Below are 22,575 nucleotides of genomic sequence, written 5' to 3'. Positions count from 1 at the left end.
CGTCTGGTCCAGTTGCAGAATCAGAGTCGAGGATTGACAGAAACTTCTCCGCCTTGTCAGGAGAGAAGGACACATAGTCCAGGAGCAGTTGGATTTGACTGGCTAAGGTGGGAACAGAGAGAGATGGGTTTGGGACACAACATTTTGAGGCAAACACAGAGTTGCCTGCTCTATTATTACCTATTTATGGTTGTTTGTCCGTGATCTGTCCATTTGAAATGCTGTGCATAAATCAAGGATACAGCACATACCATTTTAAAGTATTTGGTCGGACTCGGCCGGGGTTCAAACTACCAATCTCCCAGGCTCAGAGTGGACACTTTAGCCATTGCACCACCAAGGCTGGTGCATTATGTATGTGGGGTAGATTATTATGCATGTAGGATAAGAGAACCTTTCGGATGACCCTCATATGTGTTTTTAGGATGTATGTGTGATTTATTATTAATGTTGGGTAAGATGTAACCTTTGGGATGGCCCTCGGATATTACATCGCAGACAAGGGCATTAGGAAACATTACATTACATTACATTACAAACAAACATTACATTATCTTTCCTGGGAAAACCACATTTCAAATCTGGCCTCCAAAGCCAGTCGCCGACTGGACATCTTCCGTCGTGCGAAGTCCTTCCTTGGCACACCTGAGCTCCTCACCACATACAAGGCTTTCATCCGCAGCTCAATGGAATACTGTTCTCCCCTCTGGGCCGGTGCTCCTGCCTCACACCTAGCTCGGCTTCACGCTGTTGAAACCAAAGCTTTCAGAATCATTGGAATCTCCCGCGATGAAGGTAACTCCGAGGGCCTTTCACTTACTCACCGCAGGCAGGTTGGTCGGATTTGTGTCTTCTAGCGACTCCTCTCCGGCCTTGCTCCCCCAGCTCTCTCTGGGCTCTGTCCCCCAAATATTCCTACAGGTCGCACAAGATCTGCCTGCAACCCTCTTATGGTTAAACTGCCAAAATCAAGACTCTCTGCTCACCTTCACTCCTTCATTCCTCTTTTCTCCCACCTCTGGAACAAACTCCCTCACTCTCTTCAATCCCACTCCTCCCTCCAGGTCTTTAAAACAGCTTGCTCACCACCATCTATCATCTTCCCCCATCCAAAACCTTGATCTTTTCTACCCCCGCTAATTTCACCCCAAATCCACTTTTTTGAAATACCAACTTTTTTCCTGGAAGTCCTTGGTGTCCTTGTGTTTTATATATCTCCCAACCCTCCCCCACTTCCCACGCCACCTCCCCCCAAGCCCTCCCACAGATCTCCCGATGTCCCTGCTCTCAAATGTTGTGTTTGTGTGCTTCCCCTTCTCTCCCCATCTTGTCTACCGCTACCCTTATTATATGTTTTGTGTGTCTGTTTGATTTTTTTGTGTGATAAATGTTAGCTCTTTCACGAGCCTCGATCCTGTATACAAAAAAAACCCCAAAAAACTCCTATGCTATGAATTACAAGGACAGTAGGAGATGATGACTAAATCAAACTGAGATTTCATCTTGGGATCCCAGCATCATGATACATCTGCTCAGATGGGAATATCATATACTCTTAACACTTAGTACTTAGCATTTGTGAAGAGAAATATGGGAAGATAATTGAATATTAAGTGGAGAGGAGTGATGAATATGAGGATTGGAAGGTTGGATTGAAAGAAAATTAAATGGAGGTATAATTAAGTGAGAATGTGCAGGCTGAAGGGGGAGAGGTTGTTGTGAGGAATAACGGTAAGTGAAAGTTACATTTCTGCCATTTTGCCCAGAACTATATGGCCAAGCATGATAAAAAGGCATCATGAAACAGATTGATATGTATGCCTTTGAGCCCTCGTAGCTGGGGAAGGCAGCTTGGCCATAATAATTTTGTGCTGACTTCTGTTCTTTTGTCAATTTTGATCCACAATGTCTTTCACCACAGTAATCCTTTGTGTATCACAGAAGGCTTTACCTGATAAGATTACGCCGTAGCTTTCCTCAAAATGCCACGCTTACAGAAAGGCAAGCAACCTTCGCCGTAAGCAGTTGAACACGAAGCATTCATAACGATGCACAATAAAACCCTGACCAATCAGAAAATCCACGCGCACAATACGTCATTAAATGTGCGACAATGTGCTGAACCCTCTTGGACTCCAGGGGGAATCTTTTTCTTTTTAGTTCCGCCACCTCCACCATAACCAAACCTCTTTTGACCTTCTCCATTGTCTTTAACCCCACCACATTCCTGGGAATCCGTCTCAAATAACACAACACATTATTTCTGCTTTGCCTCTCATGTTGTTAGCATTCAATTTGTTGTTGTCTTTGCTGCTGACACAATTTAGTTACAACAAGATTTACATGAGTTTGAGATACTGTATATAGTGAAGTGAGCATGCATAATGCAAAAAAAACAAAGATTGCATTTACAAGATGCTTTAAAAAAAAAATAGAAATTCACCCTAAACAAGGCTGAGAGCCATAAAATTGTAAGGGAGGAAGAACTGGAAAAACCTTCACCAAGCCCTGAAACAAAGAAACCTCTTAACAGGGCCACCGTGCAGGAGGGGGTAACTTGGCCAAGCGGAAAAATACATATTCTTACTCCCATTGGGTGTTTTTTAAGGAGACACCATCTCCATACTGGATGGCTGTTGGCTCCCGAATGGAGCTCATCCGCCCTTTGTCAGGTGTTGTTTTTAGTCCTCGCAGGGTGTCACAGTCACCCTCCCCACAAGCGAAGCCAATGAAGGGTGTCGGTTTCGTTGTCGACAGCCTGACCGTGCGACAGGTAGCACACTAGTACTGCAGTGGCAGTCCCAAAAGACTAACCCGACTCATCACCTTGTACATTGTTGTGCAATTTGAACAACTTGATCATCATTGATATACAGATTAATTAACCATGAGCTTTAATCCTTTTTGTACATTTTTACTTTTACACTGATCTATGCAGGGATGGATTGAGGGTACCTTGGGCCCCGGGGGGGTATCCCAACCATGTGCCCTCATGCTCCCCTTCCCATCCCGTAATAATACACATCAGTGAGCTAAGTCACGTGACTAAGTGAGCTAAGTGAGCTACGTCAGAGTGTGGTGTTGGCTTAGCGGTTAGGGTGCCGGCTTGGGATCCTATGATCCTGGGTTCGAATCCCGGTCAATTGCTAAATTAACACCAGGGGAGTTGACTCAGCCTGTCATCCTTCCGGGGTCGGCAAATTGAGTACCAGCTTGCTGGGATGAATGATCCCCGTGTGTACCCCGATTTAGAATAGGTACAAGGTATCACTGCGTGTCGTAAGAGGCGACTAAGAGGGTTGGCGTCAGGAAGGGCATCCGGCCATAAAAACATTGCCTCAAACAAGGAACTATGATTGTCATGGGGCCCGCAAGGCTAACCCCCGCTCCAGTGAGAAAAAATGGCCTTAAAACGATCATTCATTCATTCTTTCAGTGAGCTAAGTCACAGGTCAAAGTCAGATCAGGTCGAGATCTCAAGATATGTTCTTATCGATGCTATCACGATGCTCATTTATTATTTTATTACGTTTAAAAACACCGAAACCCTGTACAAACAATAAACAAGAACACTTCAATGAAAAAAATAGTTACATGTTGAAAGTAAATAGACAATGACGTAAATTCAAAACAAGACGGTGCAACTTATTTGTAAGACCATCATTTGTCATTTGCATTCCAAGGTGCAGGCAGTTTCTCTACAGAAACCACTGCACGTGTAACATGACATCAACCGTTTCCTCTTTTTTTTTTTTTTTTGGCTAAACCCGTCAATGGTTTTGGAGAAGTCAAGTCCTTTTTGAGTACTTTTCTCGATGCTCATGAATGAAAGACTAAGTCGATCTTGTCTCATTCGGTTCCTGAACATCTCATTGATGAGTTTTAGTTTTGTGAAGTACCGCTCAGCTGTCACCACTGCAACTTGAAAGCATCATCGACACATACAGGTATATCCGAAGACCTATTTCAATATAAGGAAAGGTTTGGGCGAGGTCATGTATCTCGAAGAATTGGTACATTCTCATTTCTGCTGACTGTGTTTGTTTGCATGAGGTTTGAAGCTCCGTTGAAGATTCCAGTAAGGTAGAAAACTGGATAAATTCACATTCAATCGTGGGTTCCAGATCATTGGGATAGGAGTGGGGCAAATTTGCCATTGATTGCTTGATCTCACGAGTCAAGGGAGATGCTACATCGAACAGGAATCCAAACTTGTCGTTTAATTCCTTGTATGCTCAAAGACGGTGTTTCAACGCATTGAGTAGCTGATCAACGATGAAGAAGAACACCTAAGTTTTCAATTTCTCTTTGGATGACAGCACAGTCTCTTCAGCATCTCCATCATCAAAATGGTGGTTGCACATTAGGACGCGCCTCGGTGCTGAATTGCACTCATTATGTCCATAAAGTTTAATCCCTAGATCTTCAAGTCCTCAAACTCCTTCCACTGGGTCTTGACAAAATAAACGATAGACACTGCGACATTCAGATTTAAGCTGGTCTCTTGAAGCGAGAGCTTGGTTTGGTGAAGCTCTCTTAAGATTGTTCTACAAAACAATGGGTATAGCTGAATCCAGTTTGTCAAGGATCGACTGAGCTTCATTTTGGCACTCATCCTTCTGTTCCACGTTAGTTGCCAGGTATTCCAACACTTCACATGTGTGAGTGTACCCTTTGAGAAGGGCTACCATCGAGTACCTCAAAACTGCTTGACAACAGACATCCCTCAAAGCTTCAGTTTTTCACAAAGTAGTCGCCAGTGATTCGTCGGTGCAGAGAGATAAGTGTACAACTTTTGTACAATGTCGAAGAATCTGAAGACCACTGGACTGTACTTGCCTCACTTTTCCTCACAAGGTTGAGTGAGTGAGCTGCACATGGTTTAAAGTTTAAACGATGCATATGGTCATTGCTCCTTGATGATAGTTTCGACACCAATGTATTTCCCACTCATCTGCCCCTTCATGGGCCCTCGCTTCGCTTCGACCCTCAAATAATTAAAATAACTACCTTAAAATCGACATGAAGAGAACTTGGAAACTGAACCAAATCAACATCATGCCCTGTAATGGTCGGAGCGACTGGAGTGACTAAAACAACCTTGCGCACAGTGTCGAAGGAGATATCAGGAAATATTGTCTGGTGTGCTAGAGTTCTTTCAAGGGGGATAAAGGTCCCACTTTACGTTTTGGAAATGTTATGGCATCGTATGCCGCTACCCTTGGCAAATTCTAAATTATTGTCCTTATCTACTGAGGGCACTTCATCAATAATTGGCTGAGCCACCACTCCAGGAATGAAGCAACCTCCCAGCCAGGTGTATTGCATACTCATGAATAAAACCAGGGAGCATCAAAATAAATGTGCTCCAATTGGAATTTGTCCAGAGTTCGGTAACAATCCTTCAAATTGCTTTTGGAGTGAAGATGTTATTATGCTGAACACCAGAAAATGTTTCTTTAAGTCATACTGAGAACATCACAATTTTATCCTCCACATGTAAAAATGAATAAACATGAATATCAATACTTTAGGTCCCGGGATGGCCTCATTCCACATGGCACCCACTTAAAAAGGTGATTACGAGCAACATAAGACATTCTGAGAAAATTGATAAATCGACACAGTCGGGGAGATTTGATTGTCGGATCGCAGAATCACGAGCGAGGTGCTCAACCGAGAACACCAAATGGCCAATGTGTCTTTGCATGTGTTATTTGACCTTTTTAAAGTTCGTTTTAAACCATCATAGCAACAAACTCCAAAATAAGCTTTCAAGTACGGGCAGATTTCCACGTGTTTCTATTTTTAGAAAAGATTTACACGTTTTAGATTCTATTTTTAGAGACAATAGAGTCACCACTGATCTCTTGTATGACTAATTGTCAAATTTTATTCCTGTAGATTTGTAGTTGTGCTCAAATTTTCCTCATTCCTTTTCAGGATTTCATGTTGTACCATGCTGTGTCTTTAAAATGCACTCATTTGAAAAACATGTCGTCTCTGTTGTTGTTATTGTTGTTGTGAGGAAATGTTCGCATATACCGCACAGGTGATAACGATGAAGTCGGGAGGATGAGATGGGGGCAAGCGATGCACAGATTTAAAAGTAATTCATGGTGCAGCTATTCTTTTTGATCAATATAGTGCCACAGGTGCCATTTCGTGATTGTGTGTATAGGTTCAATCAATAGGGCTGCCACATCTATTTTTCATCACCTCAATGCCTTGTCTTTTATTCAGTTTTATCCTCCACACAAATTATGAGGCTTTCATCTGTCAATGCTCCATTTACACATTGTGTTCATTAAAAATGAAATATATGAATGATCGTTTTAAGGCCATTTTCCCCGCTAGAGCAGGGGTTAGCCTTGCGGGCCCCATGACAATCATGGTTCCCTGTTTGAGGCAATGTTTTTATGGCCGGATGCCCTTCCTGACGCCAACCCTTGGTCATGCTCTCACGATGCGCAGGGATACAGTGTACCTATTCTAAATCGGGGTACACACCGTGATCATTCATCCCAGCAAGCTGGTACTCAATTTGCCGACCTCGGAAGGATGACAGGCTGAGTCAACCCCACTGGCGTTAATTCAGCGATCGACCGGGATTCAAACCCAGGATCCTAGGATCCCAAGCCGGCACCCTAACCGCTAAGTCGATCGTGCTTGCCAGATCCCCTTGCTTGGCAGATATGTTTTTGTTTTTTTAGAGCTGTAAAATTACACCTTGGTTGACTTTGAACTTGGTGACAGTTTGAACCTTCGTTATGAATACCCCCCCAGGAGATAGTGCACTGCCCCGTTAGGACATCTCTTGGAAGGTAGTATTGTAAAATGGGCAGCCAATTGTGTGACCAGTCATGTGCTGGAAAGGTGGTTCCAAAGGTGGTAAAGTTTGTGTCGGTGCATGCACACTTGGGCTTCTTTGTGGAGTCAACATCTGTCTCCCTCTCCGCTTTATCACCCCACGAGTGGGACCGTGGGTGGAGACACGAACACCATTTCCTCATTGCATTTCTCCTCATCGCCATCCTCTTGTCTTCCGGCCAATACTACACCTTTGCCCTGTGCCGTACCAGCCTGCGCAACCATGGATCGTGGTCAGGGGCGGATCCAGGGGGGGGGTGCATGGGGGTGCGCACCCCCCCCCCCTTCGATCCAGGATGAGGGCGCAGGCGGTGTGAATCTGCTGAACTGTTGGACCAGGGAAGAACACAAGGAACTGCAGAAACTTCCAAGAACGCATGAAATGCCGTTTCTGACGATCATTTTTTTTTAAATTTCCTGGGGGATCATTTTTTTTAAAATTTCCTGGGGGAGGACACCCAGACCCCCCTTTATCCCCCCCCCCCCCCCCGCCGTCTTCAAATTCCTGGATCCACCCCTGGTGGTACAGCAACATCAGATCGTGCCTGCCTCATTTCCCCGCCTGCCACTTTAGCGGTTTGAATCTGGTATTGTGGGTGACATTAGCATTGTTATTTATTTTGTATATACATGTGTGTACCTTGTTAATCATATGTTCTTTTTTTTTTTCTTTTTTTTTGGTATACAAGATCGAGGCTCGTGAAAGAGCTAACATTAATCACACAGAAAGACAAACTGACACATAACACATATAACATGGGGAGCGATAGACAAGATGGGGTGAGAGGGGGAGGAACACAAACACAACATCTGAGAGCAGGGACATCGAGAGATCTGTGGGAGGGAGAGGGCTTTGGGGGGGGAGGTATGGGAAGGGGGGGTGGGAGAGGTATAAAACATATGGACACTGCCAGGACTTCCAGGAAAGAAGTTGGAATTTCAAACAAGGTGGATCTGGGGTGAATTAGTGGGGGTAGAAAAGATCAAGGTTTTGGATGGGGAAAGACAAGAGATGGTAGTGAACAGCTGTTATAAAGACCTGGAGCGAGGAGTGGGATTGAAGGGAGTGTGGGAGTTTGTTCCAGAGGTGGAGAAAAGAGGAATGAAAGAGTGAAGGTGAGAAGAGAGCTGAGATTTCAGCAGTTTAACCATCAGAGGGTTGCTGGCAGATCTTGTGCGACCTGAAGGAATGTTTGGGGGACAAAGCACAGAGAGAGCTGGGGGAGCAAGGCCGGAGAGGAGTTCGGTAGAAGACAGAAAGACCACCGACCTGTCTGCGGTGAGTGAGTGAAAGGCCCTCGGAGATAACTTCATCACGGGAGATTCCAATGATTCTGAAAGCTTTGGTTTCAACAGCGTGAAGCCGAGCTAGGTGTGAGGCAGGAGCACCGGCCCATAGGGGAGAACAGTATTCCATTGAGCTGCGGATGAAAGCCTTGTATATGGTGAGGAGCTCAGGTGTGCCGAGGAAGGATTTCGCACGACGGAGGATGCCCAGTCGGAGACTGGCTTTGGAGGCCAGCTTGGAAATGTGGTTTTCCCAAGGAAGATCATGGCAGATAGTGAGACCCAAAAGCTTGAGCGACAGAACTTCTTGGAGAGGATTGTTGAGAAAGTAGATGGGAGGGTTGTCCAGTCGATCTTTTCGGAGAGACATAGTAAAAGTGTGAGATTTGTCAGGATTGAAAGACATGTTCCACTTATTTGACCAGTCTGTGATTTTGTCCAGGTCTTCAGAGAGTGAGGAGGCTGCAGACTGCCGATCTGAGGGAAGAGGAATGGAGTGGCAGAGAATGGAGTCATCAGCAAAGAGATAGAGAGGATTTTCCAGAGAGTCGGAGAGATCATTGATAAAGACCCGAAAAAGCACAGGACCCAGAACACTGCCTTGGGGAACTCCAGTGTGAACAGGAAGGGGAGATGAGAGAAATCCATTCAGGGCCACACGTTGTCTACGACCAGAGAGGAAGTCCGCAAGCCATGCATGGAGATTTCCATGGATACCATAGGAGGAGAGTTTGTTGAGCAGAGCTGGGTGCCAGACCGTATTGAAGGCACGTGATATGACAAGGGAGACGGCTCTGATTTCCTGTTTGGCATTGAGGGCCTCCATCCATTGTTGAGACAGCAGAAGCAGCATGTCCAGAGTAGAATGACTAGGTCTGAATCCAAATTGATGATCGGAGATCAAGCCACTGGAGAAGAGGAAGGATTTGATATCTGAAGCAATGATGGATTCCATGACTTTGCTGATAATTGGGAGCAGGCTGATTGGTCTGTAATTGCAAGGATCAGTTTTTGCACCTTTTTGTGTAAAGCGGTAATGTTTGCTGATTTCCAGGATGCTGGCAGATGACCTTGAGCAAAGGCGAGGGTGAAAAGAACTGAGAGAGGGTGAGATAGAGCAGCAGAGCAGGATTTTAGGACCCGTGGGCTGATGCCGTCTGGTCCAGTTGCAGAATCAGAGTCGAGGTTTGATAAAAACTCTTCCACCTTGTCAGGAGAGAAGGACACAGAGTCCAGGAGCAGTTGGGTTCGACTGGGTAAGGTGGGAACAGAAAGAGATGGGTTTGGGACACAAGATTTTGAGGCAAACACAGAGTTGAGGCATTCGGCTTTGTCACGTGCGGTGTCAACTGTGTAGCCATTTGAGGTAATGGAGGGGATGGAGGGGGAACAAACACCAGAAACGGATTTCACCAGATGCCACCAGGATTTGGAGGAAGGAGACAGGTTTGAGAGTTCATTCTTGAGTGTGGAGAGATAGTGCTTCCTGGCACTCCTGAGGGTAGACACACACTTGTTCCGAGCTTGGTGGAAGGAACTGAGATTGCCTTCAGTTGGATTAGCCTTCCAAGAGGCAAAGGCAAGTTGTTTCAGGGCAACTCCCTCACCAAAAGATTCAGTGTACCATGGACGGGAGGAAGGGTAAGACAACTGAAGACGAGATGGGATAAATCTGTGCATGAGAGAGAGAGCAGTTTGCTTTGGAAGAATTCCCAGGATGAGTTGATGTCAGAGGCAGTGGAGATGGGAAACCAGTCCGGATGATTGATGGCTGCTTGAAGTACGTGCCAGTCGGCCTGAGTGAAATGCCAGACTCGGCGACGCTGAGGAGTCTCTCTGAGAATGGCCACAGAGATGTCCACTTTAACAAGGACATGATCAGAAGAACCGATTGGGGCAGAAGAAGAGCAGCAGACATTAGGAGGGAAGTTTGTCATAATCAAGTCTAGAAGAGAAGATACACCATTGGCTGAGATCCGGGTCGGGAAATTGACAGATTGTGTCAATCCCAGTGAGTGGCAGAAGTCCTTTGCTGAGGTGCCATGGCTGGTGAGAGATGAACCCACACCCAGCCAGCTGGCATGATGACAGTTGAAGTCGCCACATATGAGGAAGAGAGAGAGTTGGGATGAGTGGATAGAAGTTGGTCCATGTTGTCAGACAGTGAAATGTAAATGGAGTCATCACTGTTTGGAGGACGGTACAGAACACATATGAACAAAAGGTGGGAGCGGAGAGGAAGCCGTAGCCAGAGGTACTCCTTGGGGTGAGGTGGAGAGAGGGCAGTGCAAGGAGAGTGAGGAAGAGAGTTTTTGATAAAGATAGCCACCCCACCACCAGGACGAGGCTCAGGTCTATCATACCGGAGGAGGGAGTAACCAGGAAGAGATATTAAGGAATCAGAGACATCTTGAAGGAGGAAAGTTTCTGTTAAGCAGATCAAGTCTGGATTGTCAGAAGCAACCTGTATGGAGAGATCAGTCAGGTTTGAGCGAAGGCCCTGGATGTTTGAGGTCCATACCGTTAATGAAGAGAGAGGGGGAGCATCGGGTACAGGACAGGGGAGGGGAGAGGTAGGGTCAGATAAAGGATGAGAGGGGGAGGTAGGGAGAGCAGTTGATAGTGAGTCAGAGATTACAGAAGAGTTACAAGAAAGGGAAGGATGAGGAAAATGAAAGGTTTGATGGTGAAGGGATGAGGCACAGTGAGGGGTTGTTTGAGGGGGGGGGCAGAGGAAAGTAGAAGGTTGGGGGAGGTGGAGGTATGAGATAGAAGGGAGATGAAGTGGGGAGGAGGCAGCTTTGAGGAGGAGGAGGAGGGGGGAGGGAGAATTGGAGAGGAATGGTATGGGAGGAGATTTGAATTGAGGGGTTGGGGGGGAGTTTTGAAGGGGAGGAGGGAGGGGGGAGTTTAGGAGAGGAGGGTCAAGGGGGGCGTTTAGGAGGGGAGGGGCAAGGGGGGAGTTTAGGAGTGTAGGGGCAAGGGGGGGGTGTTTGGAGGGGAGGGGCAAGGGAGGAGTTCAGGAGGGGAAGGGCAAGGGGGGAGTTTAGGAATGGAGGGGCAAGGGGGGAGTTTAGGAGTGGAGGGGCAAGGGGGGAGTTTAGGAGTGGATGGGCAAGGGGGGAGTGTAGGGGCAAGGGGGGGGGGATTTGGAGGGGAGGGGCAAGAGGGGAGTTTAGAAAGTGGATGATTAATGAAAGACGAACATTGATAACAAATTGGGTTTATTGTGATTTTCAAGTTAGCAATCCGATTAAGAACGATGGAGGAGGGATGGAATGAATGTGAATTTTGAGCATGCAGTGATTTAGAGTTATAAGGGATTGAATTATTTTTTTTGAAGTGGAATACGTTGGAGAGGAAATTGAAAAAAGCCTTTTAAATATGAAGAAAAACAGTGTGTTGTAATATACCACTGAATAAAACACTGAAGGGGAAAGTTTAAACACATTTAAATAATATTAAAACAGAACCGTGAACAATCTTAAATGCACAAAATTCCAATGGGGGAGGGCCGAGAGGGACCACCACGAGTCACGTGAACAGGACAAAAGGTGGATGGCAAGGAGATAATGGGGGCGGGGCAAGCAGCACACCTGGACAGAAGTACAGGATGAGAAAGTGAGTTTGAAACCTTTGAGTGCTTGGTCTGTTCCATTTATTTATTATTAATGTCTTGTCTCTCCCATATCCATATGCATTTTAATCTTCTTCTCCTCCTCTTCCCTTTATAAGAGTTAAGGTCAAATGGTACCAATCTCCTGATCGACCTTGACCATGATCCTCCTCCACTCTCGTCTGTTCTCAACCATTCTCGATCTCCACTCTCCAACCACCACCCCCACCTTACTGATATCCCTCTTCACACAAAGCTCCCATCTCAACCGTGGTTTACCTCTTTTCCTCCTACCTTGTTCCCTCAACCTATCTGCTCTCTTTGCCATTCCCTCTTTCCCCATCCACACCAAGTGTCCAGCCCATCTCAGCCAGAATTTCACCAATCCCCCCCGTCAAGTTCATCTGCACACCAATCTCCTCCCTCAGTTCATCCATCCTCCTTCTATCCACTCTCTTCACTACTACAATCCTCCTGACGCAGTTGTTCTGCAAACATACAGCCTTTGTTGTCTCTTTGCCAGTGCCACCAACTCCAGACCGCAAATATAGGCCGACGTTACACAAAATATCAGAACCTTTTCTTTCAATCTCCTTGAAATCTTCCTGTCTGCCATTACTCCGATACATTTTAATGAAGCATTTATTTCTAAGAAACATCATCCTGTCTTTTGCTTTATCACGCATGAGCGACCACCAGTCTCGGATTTACTTGAACGATCCTTGGGGAATTGCATATTGTAAATTGGTTAATTTTGAATGCAGTATATTTAAGCATTGCTTCTGTCATTTGCAGAGGTCTTTTTTTGATCTTTGGCGCAGAGCATCCACATTAGCCTGGCCTCTGACATGACAGTATTTATGCCAAGTTTGTTCAAATTCTGCCAAAACTTTGACGAGTTGGCAAACAAATAAGCAAACCTTTGACACAGTGCATTCAGAAAGTATTCAGACCCCTTCACCTTTTTCACATTTTGTTATGTTGCAGCCTTATGCTGAAATCGTTTAAATTCATTTTTTCCCAAATCAATCTACACTCAACACCCCATAATGACAAAGAGAAAACAGGATTTTAGAAAGTTTTGCAAATTTATTAAAAAGAAAAAACTTAAATATCACATTGACATAAGTATTCAGACCCTTTGCTATGACACTTGAAATTTAGCTCAGGTGCCTCCCATTTCTCTTGATCATCTTTGAGATGTTTCTACACCTTGATTGGAGTCCACCTGTGGTAAATTCAATTAATTGGACATGATTTGGAAAGGCACACACCTGTCTATATAAGGTCTCACAGCTGACAATGCATATCAGAGCAAAAACCAAGCCGTGAGGTCGAAGGAACTGCCTGCAGACCTCAGAGACAGGATTGTGTCGATGCACAGATCTGGGGAAGCCTACAAAAAAAATCTCTGCTGCATTGAAGGTTCCCAAGAGCACAGTGGCCTCCATAATTCTTAAATGGAAGAAATTTGGAACAACCAGGACTCTTCCTAGAGCTGGCCGTCTGGCCAAACTGAGGAATCGGGGGAGAAGGGCCTTGGTAAGAGAGGTGAACAAGAACCCGATGGTCACTCTGGCTGAGCTCCAGAGATCCTGTGTGGAGATGGGAGAAACTTCCAGAAGCACAACCATCACTGCAACACTCCACCGATCTGGGCTTTATGGCAGAGTGGCCAGACGGAAGCCAAACAGTTCAATCTTGGTTTCATCAGACCACAGAATCTTGTTTCTCACAGTCTGAGAGTCCTTTAGGTGCTTTTTTTGCAAACTCCAAGCGGGCCTTCATGTGTCTTTCATTGAGGAGAGGCTTCCGTCTGGCCACTCTGCCATGAAGCCCAGATCGGTGGAGTGTTGAAGTGAAAGTTGTCCTTCTGGAAGTTTCTCCCATCTCCACACAGGATATCTGGAGCTCAGCCAGAGTGACCATCGGGTTTTTGGTCACCTATCTTACCAAGGCCCTTCTCCCCCATTGCTCAGTTTGGCCTGGCGGCCAGCTCTCGGAAGAGTCCTGGTTGTTCCAAACTTCTTCCATTTAAGAATTATGGAGGCCACTGTGGTCTTGGGAAACTTCAATGCAGCAGAGATTTTTTTTTGTACGCTTTCGCAGATCTGTGCCTCGACACAATCCTGTCTCTGAGGTCTGCAGGCAGTTTCTTCGACCTCACGGCTTGGTTTTTGCTCTGATATGCATTGTCAGATGTGAGACCTTATATAGACAGTGTGTGCCTTTCCAAATCATGTCCAATCAATTGAATTTACCACAGGTGGACTCCAATCAAGGTGTAGAAACATCTCAAAGATGATCAAGAGAAATGGGAGGCACCTGAGCTAAATTTCAAGTGTCATAGCAAAGGGTCTGAATACTTATGTCAATGTGATATTTCAGTTTTTTCTTTTTAATAAATTTGCAAAACTTTCTAAAATCCTGTTTTCTCTTTGTTATTATGGGGTATTGAGTGTGGATTGATGAGGGGAAAAATGAATTTAAACGATTTCAGCATAAGGCTGCAACATAACAAAATGTGAAAAAAGTGAAGGGGTCTGAATACTTTCTGAATGCACTGTATTACTGTCGTTGTCCATTTGAGCGGGAGCACATATAGCATTGACTTGAATACATTAATTAATTTAATGTGTTCTGATGAAAGTGTTTTTGACTTTAATAAAGCATCACCTGTGGTTTTTGCCAACTCACCCAAAGTATAGAAAAAAATACTGATCACATACTTGACCCAATATGTTCATTTCAGGTGAACGATAGATGTGAGAATCCGCAGTAAGTTTCTTATCATTTCCAAATGGTCATCCAGAGCTGGTGTTTTTGTAAGGTTGTGAGAATTTTGGCGTGTTGCTAAGGTAAATGCAATCAGCGCAGAATTAACTCCGGTTCTGTGTTTTCTGCCTCTGTTCAGACATATTAGCGTAGTGGGTGGAACGGTGCGGCACGTGGCCCTTTCGGTGAAGAGAAATGCTCCCGATCCCATACTGATGACAAACAGATGATCGGACTAAATGTGCAATGAGATCCCTTGGTCCGACACACCGCACCATTCATTCGTCACATTGTCAGTTTCGACTCCCGGCGGTCATTGTCGTGGCTCGAGCGAATGATTCGACAGAGGGACAAATATATGGAGTCAATTCTATTCCGTCCAGGCACCTGTGTCCTCACAGCATGCTCTGATGACTGAAATGATGTGTCAAAGGAAGCATCTGCTCCAATGAAGGGCCACTTACTCACTCTCTCCCTCAGTGCATTATTTACACGTTACGACTCATTGAAGATCCCACCAGGAGGTGTAACTATTTATGAGCAGTTGTGTATGAGTTGGAGGGCTAGTTGTTGTTCTGTGAGTTTTGACAAATACCGTTAGTCTTTGCTTTTTGATAATAGAGAGGCTTATACAATATACATACAATATTTGAAAGATGAGAACGTAAGGACACAATTGTGAAAGCTTTATGAGTTTTTAATTATATATATATATATATACTGTATATATATATATATATATATATATATATATTGTTGTTGTTGTTGTTTAAGCCTAATTGTGGAGCTTATATCTAAATCCCATGCAGGACATAGACGCGAGGATACATTACAGTAATGTTTTGTACTTTTGTATGTAATAGTTTACTCCCTGTCGGAAAAAATGTTGGTGGGAAAACAAATGATGGCATCAAATTAATAAATGGCTTGTACTCAACTCTATCACCAACGCTGGGCTGTTTTTTAGGCTCCGTGTTAGGATTATTAGTATTATTCTAGTTCTGCCAATTTTTTTGTGTTTTGACTAAAAAAAAGTTCAGCCGGCTATGCCAATCTGTTTCTACTCATTCGGAATGATCATCATTTACATTACAGTCGATATTGCTTGTTAATGCTCGATCATTGTGCAATACGGTGATTATAATCACCCAGTACAGTGATATAAATCCAGTGGCAATTACTGAAACTTGGTTTACTCCAGAAAAGCCATCCACATGTTTTGATTTACCTGCATTTACTCTCTATCGTTCTGACCGTGATGGCCGAATGGGAGGAGGAGTTGCACTTTATGTTCGACGTGATAGCAACGCCAGACAAGTGTTCAACAATGTTGTCCCAACATATCTTGAAATTCTTTGGGTTTTACTGACATCGTCATCCACTGTGCGTTTGATGAGGAACGTCTACGCAGGTGTTTATGCTCCGCCACGTTCTCCCCCACGTTCTCCCCACCATCAGGATATAACAGACCACATCATTGAGATGGTTGACCTGATCAATTCAAGGAGGAGGCGGCAGTATTAATTATGTGGGATTTTAATGACCTCCACACTGATGTTATTGAACAGCACACCCTGATGTCACAGTTAGTTGTGACAACGACACGAGGCAATGCAGTACTTGATAAGATTTTGACAAACTTTCAAGAACTTTATACGGAATCAGTAATTTATGTGCCTCAATTGCATCTTGTCATCACTGTGTTGTTATAGCCCGACTGTATGACTCTATTCAACCTCTGAAATCCACCAGGTCTAAACTAAGACCTTTTTGGGAATCATCCATCCGTAATTTTGGACAGTGGAATGCAGAGTATAATTGGGCTGATTTTAACTCCACCGATGATCCTGATGAGATCGTAGAAATTTGAATGAGCCGTGTTTCAATAATTCTTTCCATGCAGCGGGATTTGTAGATATAGAGGTGCAACATTTTGCGGTTTTTCCAAGATGGCGCCTGTACCACATGACATATGACGTCATGGTTATCATTAAAATATTCCACAGGAGGAGGTGCTCCTATGGTGAAAATATCGTGCCCATCAGACCAACATTTGACGATTATTTTTTTTTTTTCAATGATCGGATAAGTGTTGTACTTGTCGAATTATGATGTCATAACAAAGGCACCGATGACATAAGCATTAACATATCTTATTCCCCAAGGGGAGTACTTGACAATGAGCCATGTTTAAATTTTTTCCATGGAGCGGTTTCAGAGATATAGAGGTGCAACTTTTTTTGATTTTTTCCCAAGATGGCGTCTGTACCACGTGACCTATGACGTTATAATTATCATTAAAAATTCAACAGGAGGAGCCGCACATATTCTGAAATTGTTTTGTCCATCGGACTAACAGTTGCAAGGAATTTTCGTTTTATTCATACTGATCAGATCAAGCGTTGTACTTGTCGAATTATGATGTCATAATTAAGGCACCGATGACATCACCATCAACATATCATATTCCCCATGGTGAGTACTTGACAATGAGCCATGATTCAATTTTTTCCATTTAGTGGTTTGGGAGATATAGAGGTGTAACGTTTTTCCAAGATGACGTCCATACCGCGTGACCTATGACGTCATAATTATGAATAAAAAAAATTATACAGGCGGAGGTGCTTCTATGGTAAAATTCCATGTCAATCCGCCCAACGGTTGCCGAGAAAATGCATTTAAAAAATGCAGACATGGCACACGGCACACGCAATTGAATGCTTAACCCTGCTTTTTGCTTCGCGAGCACGGGGTAATAAAGGGAGGGGGATACGAGATGGGGAGAGAGAGGGAAGCACACAAGCACAACAGTAGAGAACAGGGACATTGGGAGATCTGTGGAAGGGAGAGGGTTGGGGGTGTAGGGAGGGGGGGTGGGGGAGCAGGAAGGAAGTGGTACACTGTATACAACAAACTGACACTATTAGGAATTTCAGGAATGAAGTCAGAGATTGAAAGAGTTGGATTTGGAATGTATTAACAGGGGTAGAAAAGATCAAGATTTTGGATGGGGGAAGATAACAGATGGTTGTGAACAGCTGTTTTAAAGACCTGGAGGGAGGAGTGCGACTGAGGAGAGTGTGGGAGTTTGTTCCAGAGCCGGGATAAAAGAGGAATGAAGGAGTGAAGGTGAGCAGAGAGTGTTGATTTTGGCAGTTTCACAAGTAGAGGGATGCTAGCAGTTCTGTGTGTCCTGAAGGAACATTTGGGGGACACAGTACAGACAGAGCTGGGGGAGCGAGGCCAGAGAGGAGTCGGTAGCAGACAGAAAGACCACCAATCTGCCTGTGGTGAGTGAGTGAAAGGCCCTCAGAGTCAGCTTCATCGCGGGAGATTCCAATGATCCTGACAGCTTTGGTTTCTGCAGCGTGAAGCCGAGCGAGGTGTGAGGCAGGAGCATCAGCCCAGAGGGGAGAGCAGTATTCCATTGAGCTGCGGATGAAAGCTTTGTATGTGGTGAGGAGCTCAGAGGTGCCAAGGAAGAACTTCGCACGACGGAGGATGCCCAGTCGGCGATTGGCTTTTGAGGCCAGCTTGGAAATGTGGTTTTCCTTGGAAAGGTGGTTTTCCTTGGAAAGATCATGGCTGATATTGAGTCCCAAAAGCTTGAGTGACAGAGCTTCTTAAAGAGGATTTTTGAGAATGTAGATGGGAGGGTTTTCCAAATGGTCTTTTCGGAGAGACCATAGTAAGAGTGTGAGATTTGTCAGGATTGAAAGACATGTTCCACTTGTTTGACCAGTTTGTGATTTTGTCCATGTCTGCAGAGAGTGAAGAGGCTGCTGCCTGCCAAACTGAGGGTTGGGATATGGAGCGGCAGAGAGTGGAGTCATCAGAAAAGAGATCGAGAGGATTTTCCAGAGAGTCAGAAAGATCATTGATGAGTACCAAAACAAGCACAGGGCCCAGAACACTGCCTTGTGGATCTCCAGCCTGAAGAGGAAGGGGAGATGAGAGAATTCCATCCAGGGCCACACGTTGACTGTGACCGGAGAGGAAGTCCGCAAGCCATGCATGGAGATTTCCATGGATACCATAGGAGGAGAGATTGGTGAGCAGAGTGGGGTGCCAGCCTGTATCAAGGCTTGGGATATGTCAAGGGAGACAGCTCTGATTTCCTGTTTGACGTTGAGGGCCTCCATCCATAGTTGAGACAGCAGAAGCAGCATGTCCAGAGTAGAGTGACCTGGTCTGAATCCAAATTGATGATCAGAGGTCAAGTCATTGGAGAAGATGAAGGATTTAATATCAGAAGCGATGATGGATTCCATGACCTTGCTGATGATTGGGAGCAGGCTAATTGGTCTGCAGTTGCAAGGATCTGTTTTTGCACCTTTTTATGTAAATTGGTGAAGTGGTTCAACAACCATCTTTGCCTTTTAATAATGCAATGGGTCGCTGCACATGATGTCGGTGATTTTGTTAAATATCGTCAACTAAGGAATATAGTTCAGTGTCATATCAGAAAAGCTAAGGTATCTTACTTTCAGAACAAAGTCGAATACCATAAAAGATCAGAGCCTGGAAAAAGGCACAGACAGATCGGATTATTGACTGGAATGAAGTAGTCCTATAATCTTGCTTTTGTTGACCAATTTCCTCACCAGCTAGCTCATGATCTTAACAAGCATTTTTCCCGTATCTGTACTATGTTATCTCCGCTGGACCTTGCACCTCTTACAGCATATCTTCCGGCTGCTGTGGCTCCACTAACAATCCAGCAACACGAGGTTTACTTTCGTCTTAGACGTCTCAACGCATCTTCGGCACCTCATCCCAGTGATGTACCTACTCGTATCTTTCACAGAGTTTGCACTGGAAATATCAGGCCCTGTTACAAAGATATTTAACAAATGCTTACAGAATGGTTACTTCCCTGTTAAGTAGAAGTTTGCTTCAGTATGTGCAATTCCTAAGACTACCTACTCGTGTTACTAAATTTGATCAGCTACACCCGATCTCAATTACCTCTGTTTTAGCTCAGGTGTTTGAGAGTTTTCTTACTGACTCGTTGATGGTCGATTTTAAAGCTCATATCCTGCACAGTTTGGAAACATGGAAGGAAGTTCTATCAAGCACTATTTAGTCCATATGCTGAATGTTATACATCGAAATCTTGACCAACGGGGTCATTATGCAAATATTTGCACTTTCGGCTTTACCAAGGCCTTCGACCTGGTCAACCACTCAATGTCATCGAAAATATCATTCAGCTTGGGGTTGATGCTTCCACCCCTACCTACAGTGTGCAGTTTCCTTTCCGATCGTTCCCAGGTGGTTCCATATCAAGGGCAGACCGAATTATTTGTGTCTCGTCTGTGGAGTTCCACAAGGCACCAAACCTGGACCGATTTTGTTCCTTGTTCTGGAGAATGACACGGCTGTAATAACAGAATATCGTTGGGAATATGTGGATGATTTGAGCCTGGTTGAAGTGTTGAACAGAACTCAGCAAAGTTCGATGCAAGCTCATGTTGATGCAATTGGTGATTGGTGTTGCCTTAACGATGTTAGACCGAAGCCGGAGAAATGTAAGATTATGCAAATATCTTTTCTTCAGAATGTTCCACCCCAATTAAACATCGTCATTGGTAACATCCCTCTGCAAAGAGTTCAATCGTTTACTCTCCTTGGTGTTATACTCCAATCCGATCTGAAGTGAAATCGTCAAATCCACCATATATTCAGTCCTATGCGCAACAACTTCGTCATTTTGCGCAGCAACCCTGTCATTTTGGTTTACAGTTGTTGAGTGAACACAGGAATGAGCTTCTCTTGCCTTTTGGACGTGGTCTTCTAAAATGTGATCGTCACCATGGCATTCTTCCTCCTACCCGACAATCTGTGTTTCGATATAATATGCAACTCGGGAATGCTCAACATCTTGACTCCAACAACATCCGACTTCCTTTCTTCTCTGGGAGAGCATTCTTTACCACTAAATCACTCGAATCCTGCAACATCATGAACTCCCGTGCCCTCACCACCTTAAACTCCTGGTTAATGATGTCAAGGGAAACACGAGTTTTCCACCCTGACCATAGAAATCAATGTTCGTCAAACAGCGTGGCACTCCCAACCATACATACAGTAGTCTGCATATGGGACATGGGTAACATGTGTTGAAGTTAATCTGTACTTGAATTTCCTTGGAATTTACACATGGGGGAAACTAAGAATTATCACCGAAGACTCAGAGATACAATAATTCAACAATTCCTTTTTTGACTGGAATGCTTAATTATGTTATGTTGGTGCATAAAATTAATTACATGCATGATATCTGTTTGTTGTTCTTCTTAAGTTTTCTGATATTTTAGGTTATTTTGTTAGAATTTGTTATTTTTTCTAACACCTGGGTACCAGCTTCCTGGGATGAATGATCCCGGTGTGTACCCCGGTTTAGAATAGGTACACCGTATCCCTGTGCATCGTAAGAGATGACTAAGGGTTGGCGTCAGGAAGGGCATCCGGCCATAAAAACATTGCCTCAAACAGGGAACCATGATTGTCATGGGGCCCACAAGGCTAACCCCCGCTATAGCGGGGAAAATGGCCTTAAAACGATCATTCATTCATTCATTCATTCAATGTGTATATTAATGTAATTTTATATGATTATTATTATTTTTATGTACATTTGTAAGTTTTATGAAATATTGTTTTATTAATAATAAATCTTTATTGTCCCATATTCAGGGAAATTATTCTTGACTCAAGTATCACATCAGAAGTATCACACTTGACTCAAGTATCACACTCGACTCAAATATCAGAAGAAATTAAATTGTAAACTTGACAAATTTCTGTCTTTGGACTGCCTTGTCCAGTGTTTAATGATTTCAATAAACCGAAATGAATGAATGAATGTGCACATCACACTCTTGGAACTTGATCCAAACGGATTTTTGTATGGCTCCACCGACGAAGTCGCCAGAGGCATTATCTTATCGGGTTGTCCTTCCGTACGTCCGTAATAGGTTTTCGTTAATGCGATAACTTACGAACGGCTGAAGGGATCCAAGTCAAACTTGATACGAGTATGTAAGATGATGCAAAGATGAACTGATTAGATTATGGGGTCAAAATGTCAATGGTTAGAGGTTCCGTTCGGTACACATTCTGTTACCGAGCTAACTAGTGAATCGATGATGGAATTTTGACCAAACTTGGTATAAGTATATATTATGATACAAAGATGAACTGATTAGATTTTGGCCTCCAAGGTCAGAGGTCATGTTGGTAAAAATGTGATACTTGGGAACAGCTGAAGGGATTTAAAGCAAACTTGGTACAAGTATGTATAATGATGTAATAATGTGGGCGGAGGCATGTCGGTCGACGTCGTGACGTTGAAGTGTGCCGTTCTAGTTTTATTTTGGCCTGTATTAGTGGCCATCTTGGATTTTGTCCCTTGGCAGACAACTTAAGCACCCCTTGGTGGTGTTGAAGTGTGAGTATAAAGCTTCTACTCTTAAAAACACTGAAATCTCTCTGTTATGTTACGTAATCACAAAAACATTTGACAAAGCAGTGCCTTTCGAAATGTCGTTTGGCCCACTGATGCTTAATGGGCCGCATAAAGTAATATACTTTACTTTTTTTTCCTAACTGATGATGGAGTTGGGCTCCATTTCTCCAGAAAATGTATGAAAGGTCGATGTGGATGGCATACTTGGACTGCTTGGAAGTCAACAGCACTGCTCGCAGTTGTAGTTGTTTTTGTTATTGCTGCTCTTGTTCACTCAGGCACCAGTTTGATGGAGCGGTGAAACAGCTTGGAGGTTCATCATCAGCGCAAACCCAACACAGCACCATCATGACCAGGGACATCCAGCGTGCTCGGGAAACCCTACAGTATGCCAGCAATTTGGTGCGCGGACGTGCATACCAGCTCGAAGTTAACAAAAAGGTGCTCATAGCAAAAGTGGAATGTATATAAGTACTGGGAATGACATTTGTTCCTATTGGATCGTTCATTTACTGCATACAAATTTCAGAATTGCATCTGTTTCTATATTTAGTAT

At 44.2% G+C, this 22,575-nt stretch overlaps 1 protein-coding gene across 1 annotated transcript in view; it reads left to right on the top strand.

Annotated features, from left to right (window-relative positions):
- The window catches only part of MYOM1 (myomesin 1), a 272,604-nt gene that overhangs the window by 80,468 nt on the left and 169,561 nt on the right, over positions 1-22,575 (top strand). The window contains exon 4 of the mRNA XM_068103177.2: positions 22,298-22,460. Within this exon, the coding sequence (XP_067959278.2) occupies positions 22,298-22,460 (163 nt within the window). The remainder of the gene's footprint in view (positions 1-22,297; positions 22,461-22,575) is intronic.

The sequence above is a fragment of the Myxine glutinosa genome, chromosome 2, assembly GCF_964187855.1.
Source record: "Myxine glutinosa chromosome 2, kmMyxGlut1.1, whole genome shotgun sequence".
Classification (NCBI taxonomy): Eukaryota; Metazoa; Chordata; class Myxini; order Myxiniformes; family Myxinidae; genus Myxine; species Myxine glutinosa.
This window is presented reverse-complemented; position numbering and strand designations above follow the sequence as displayed.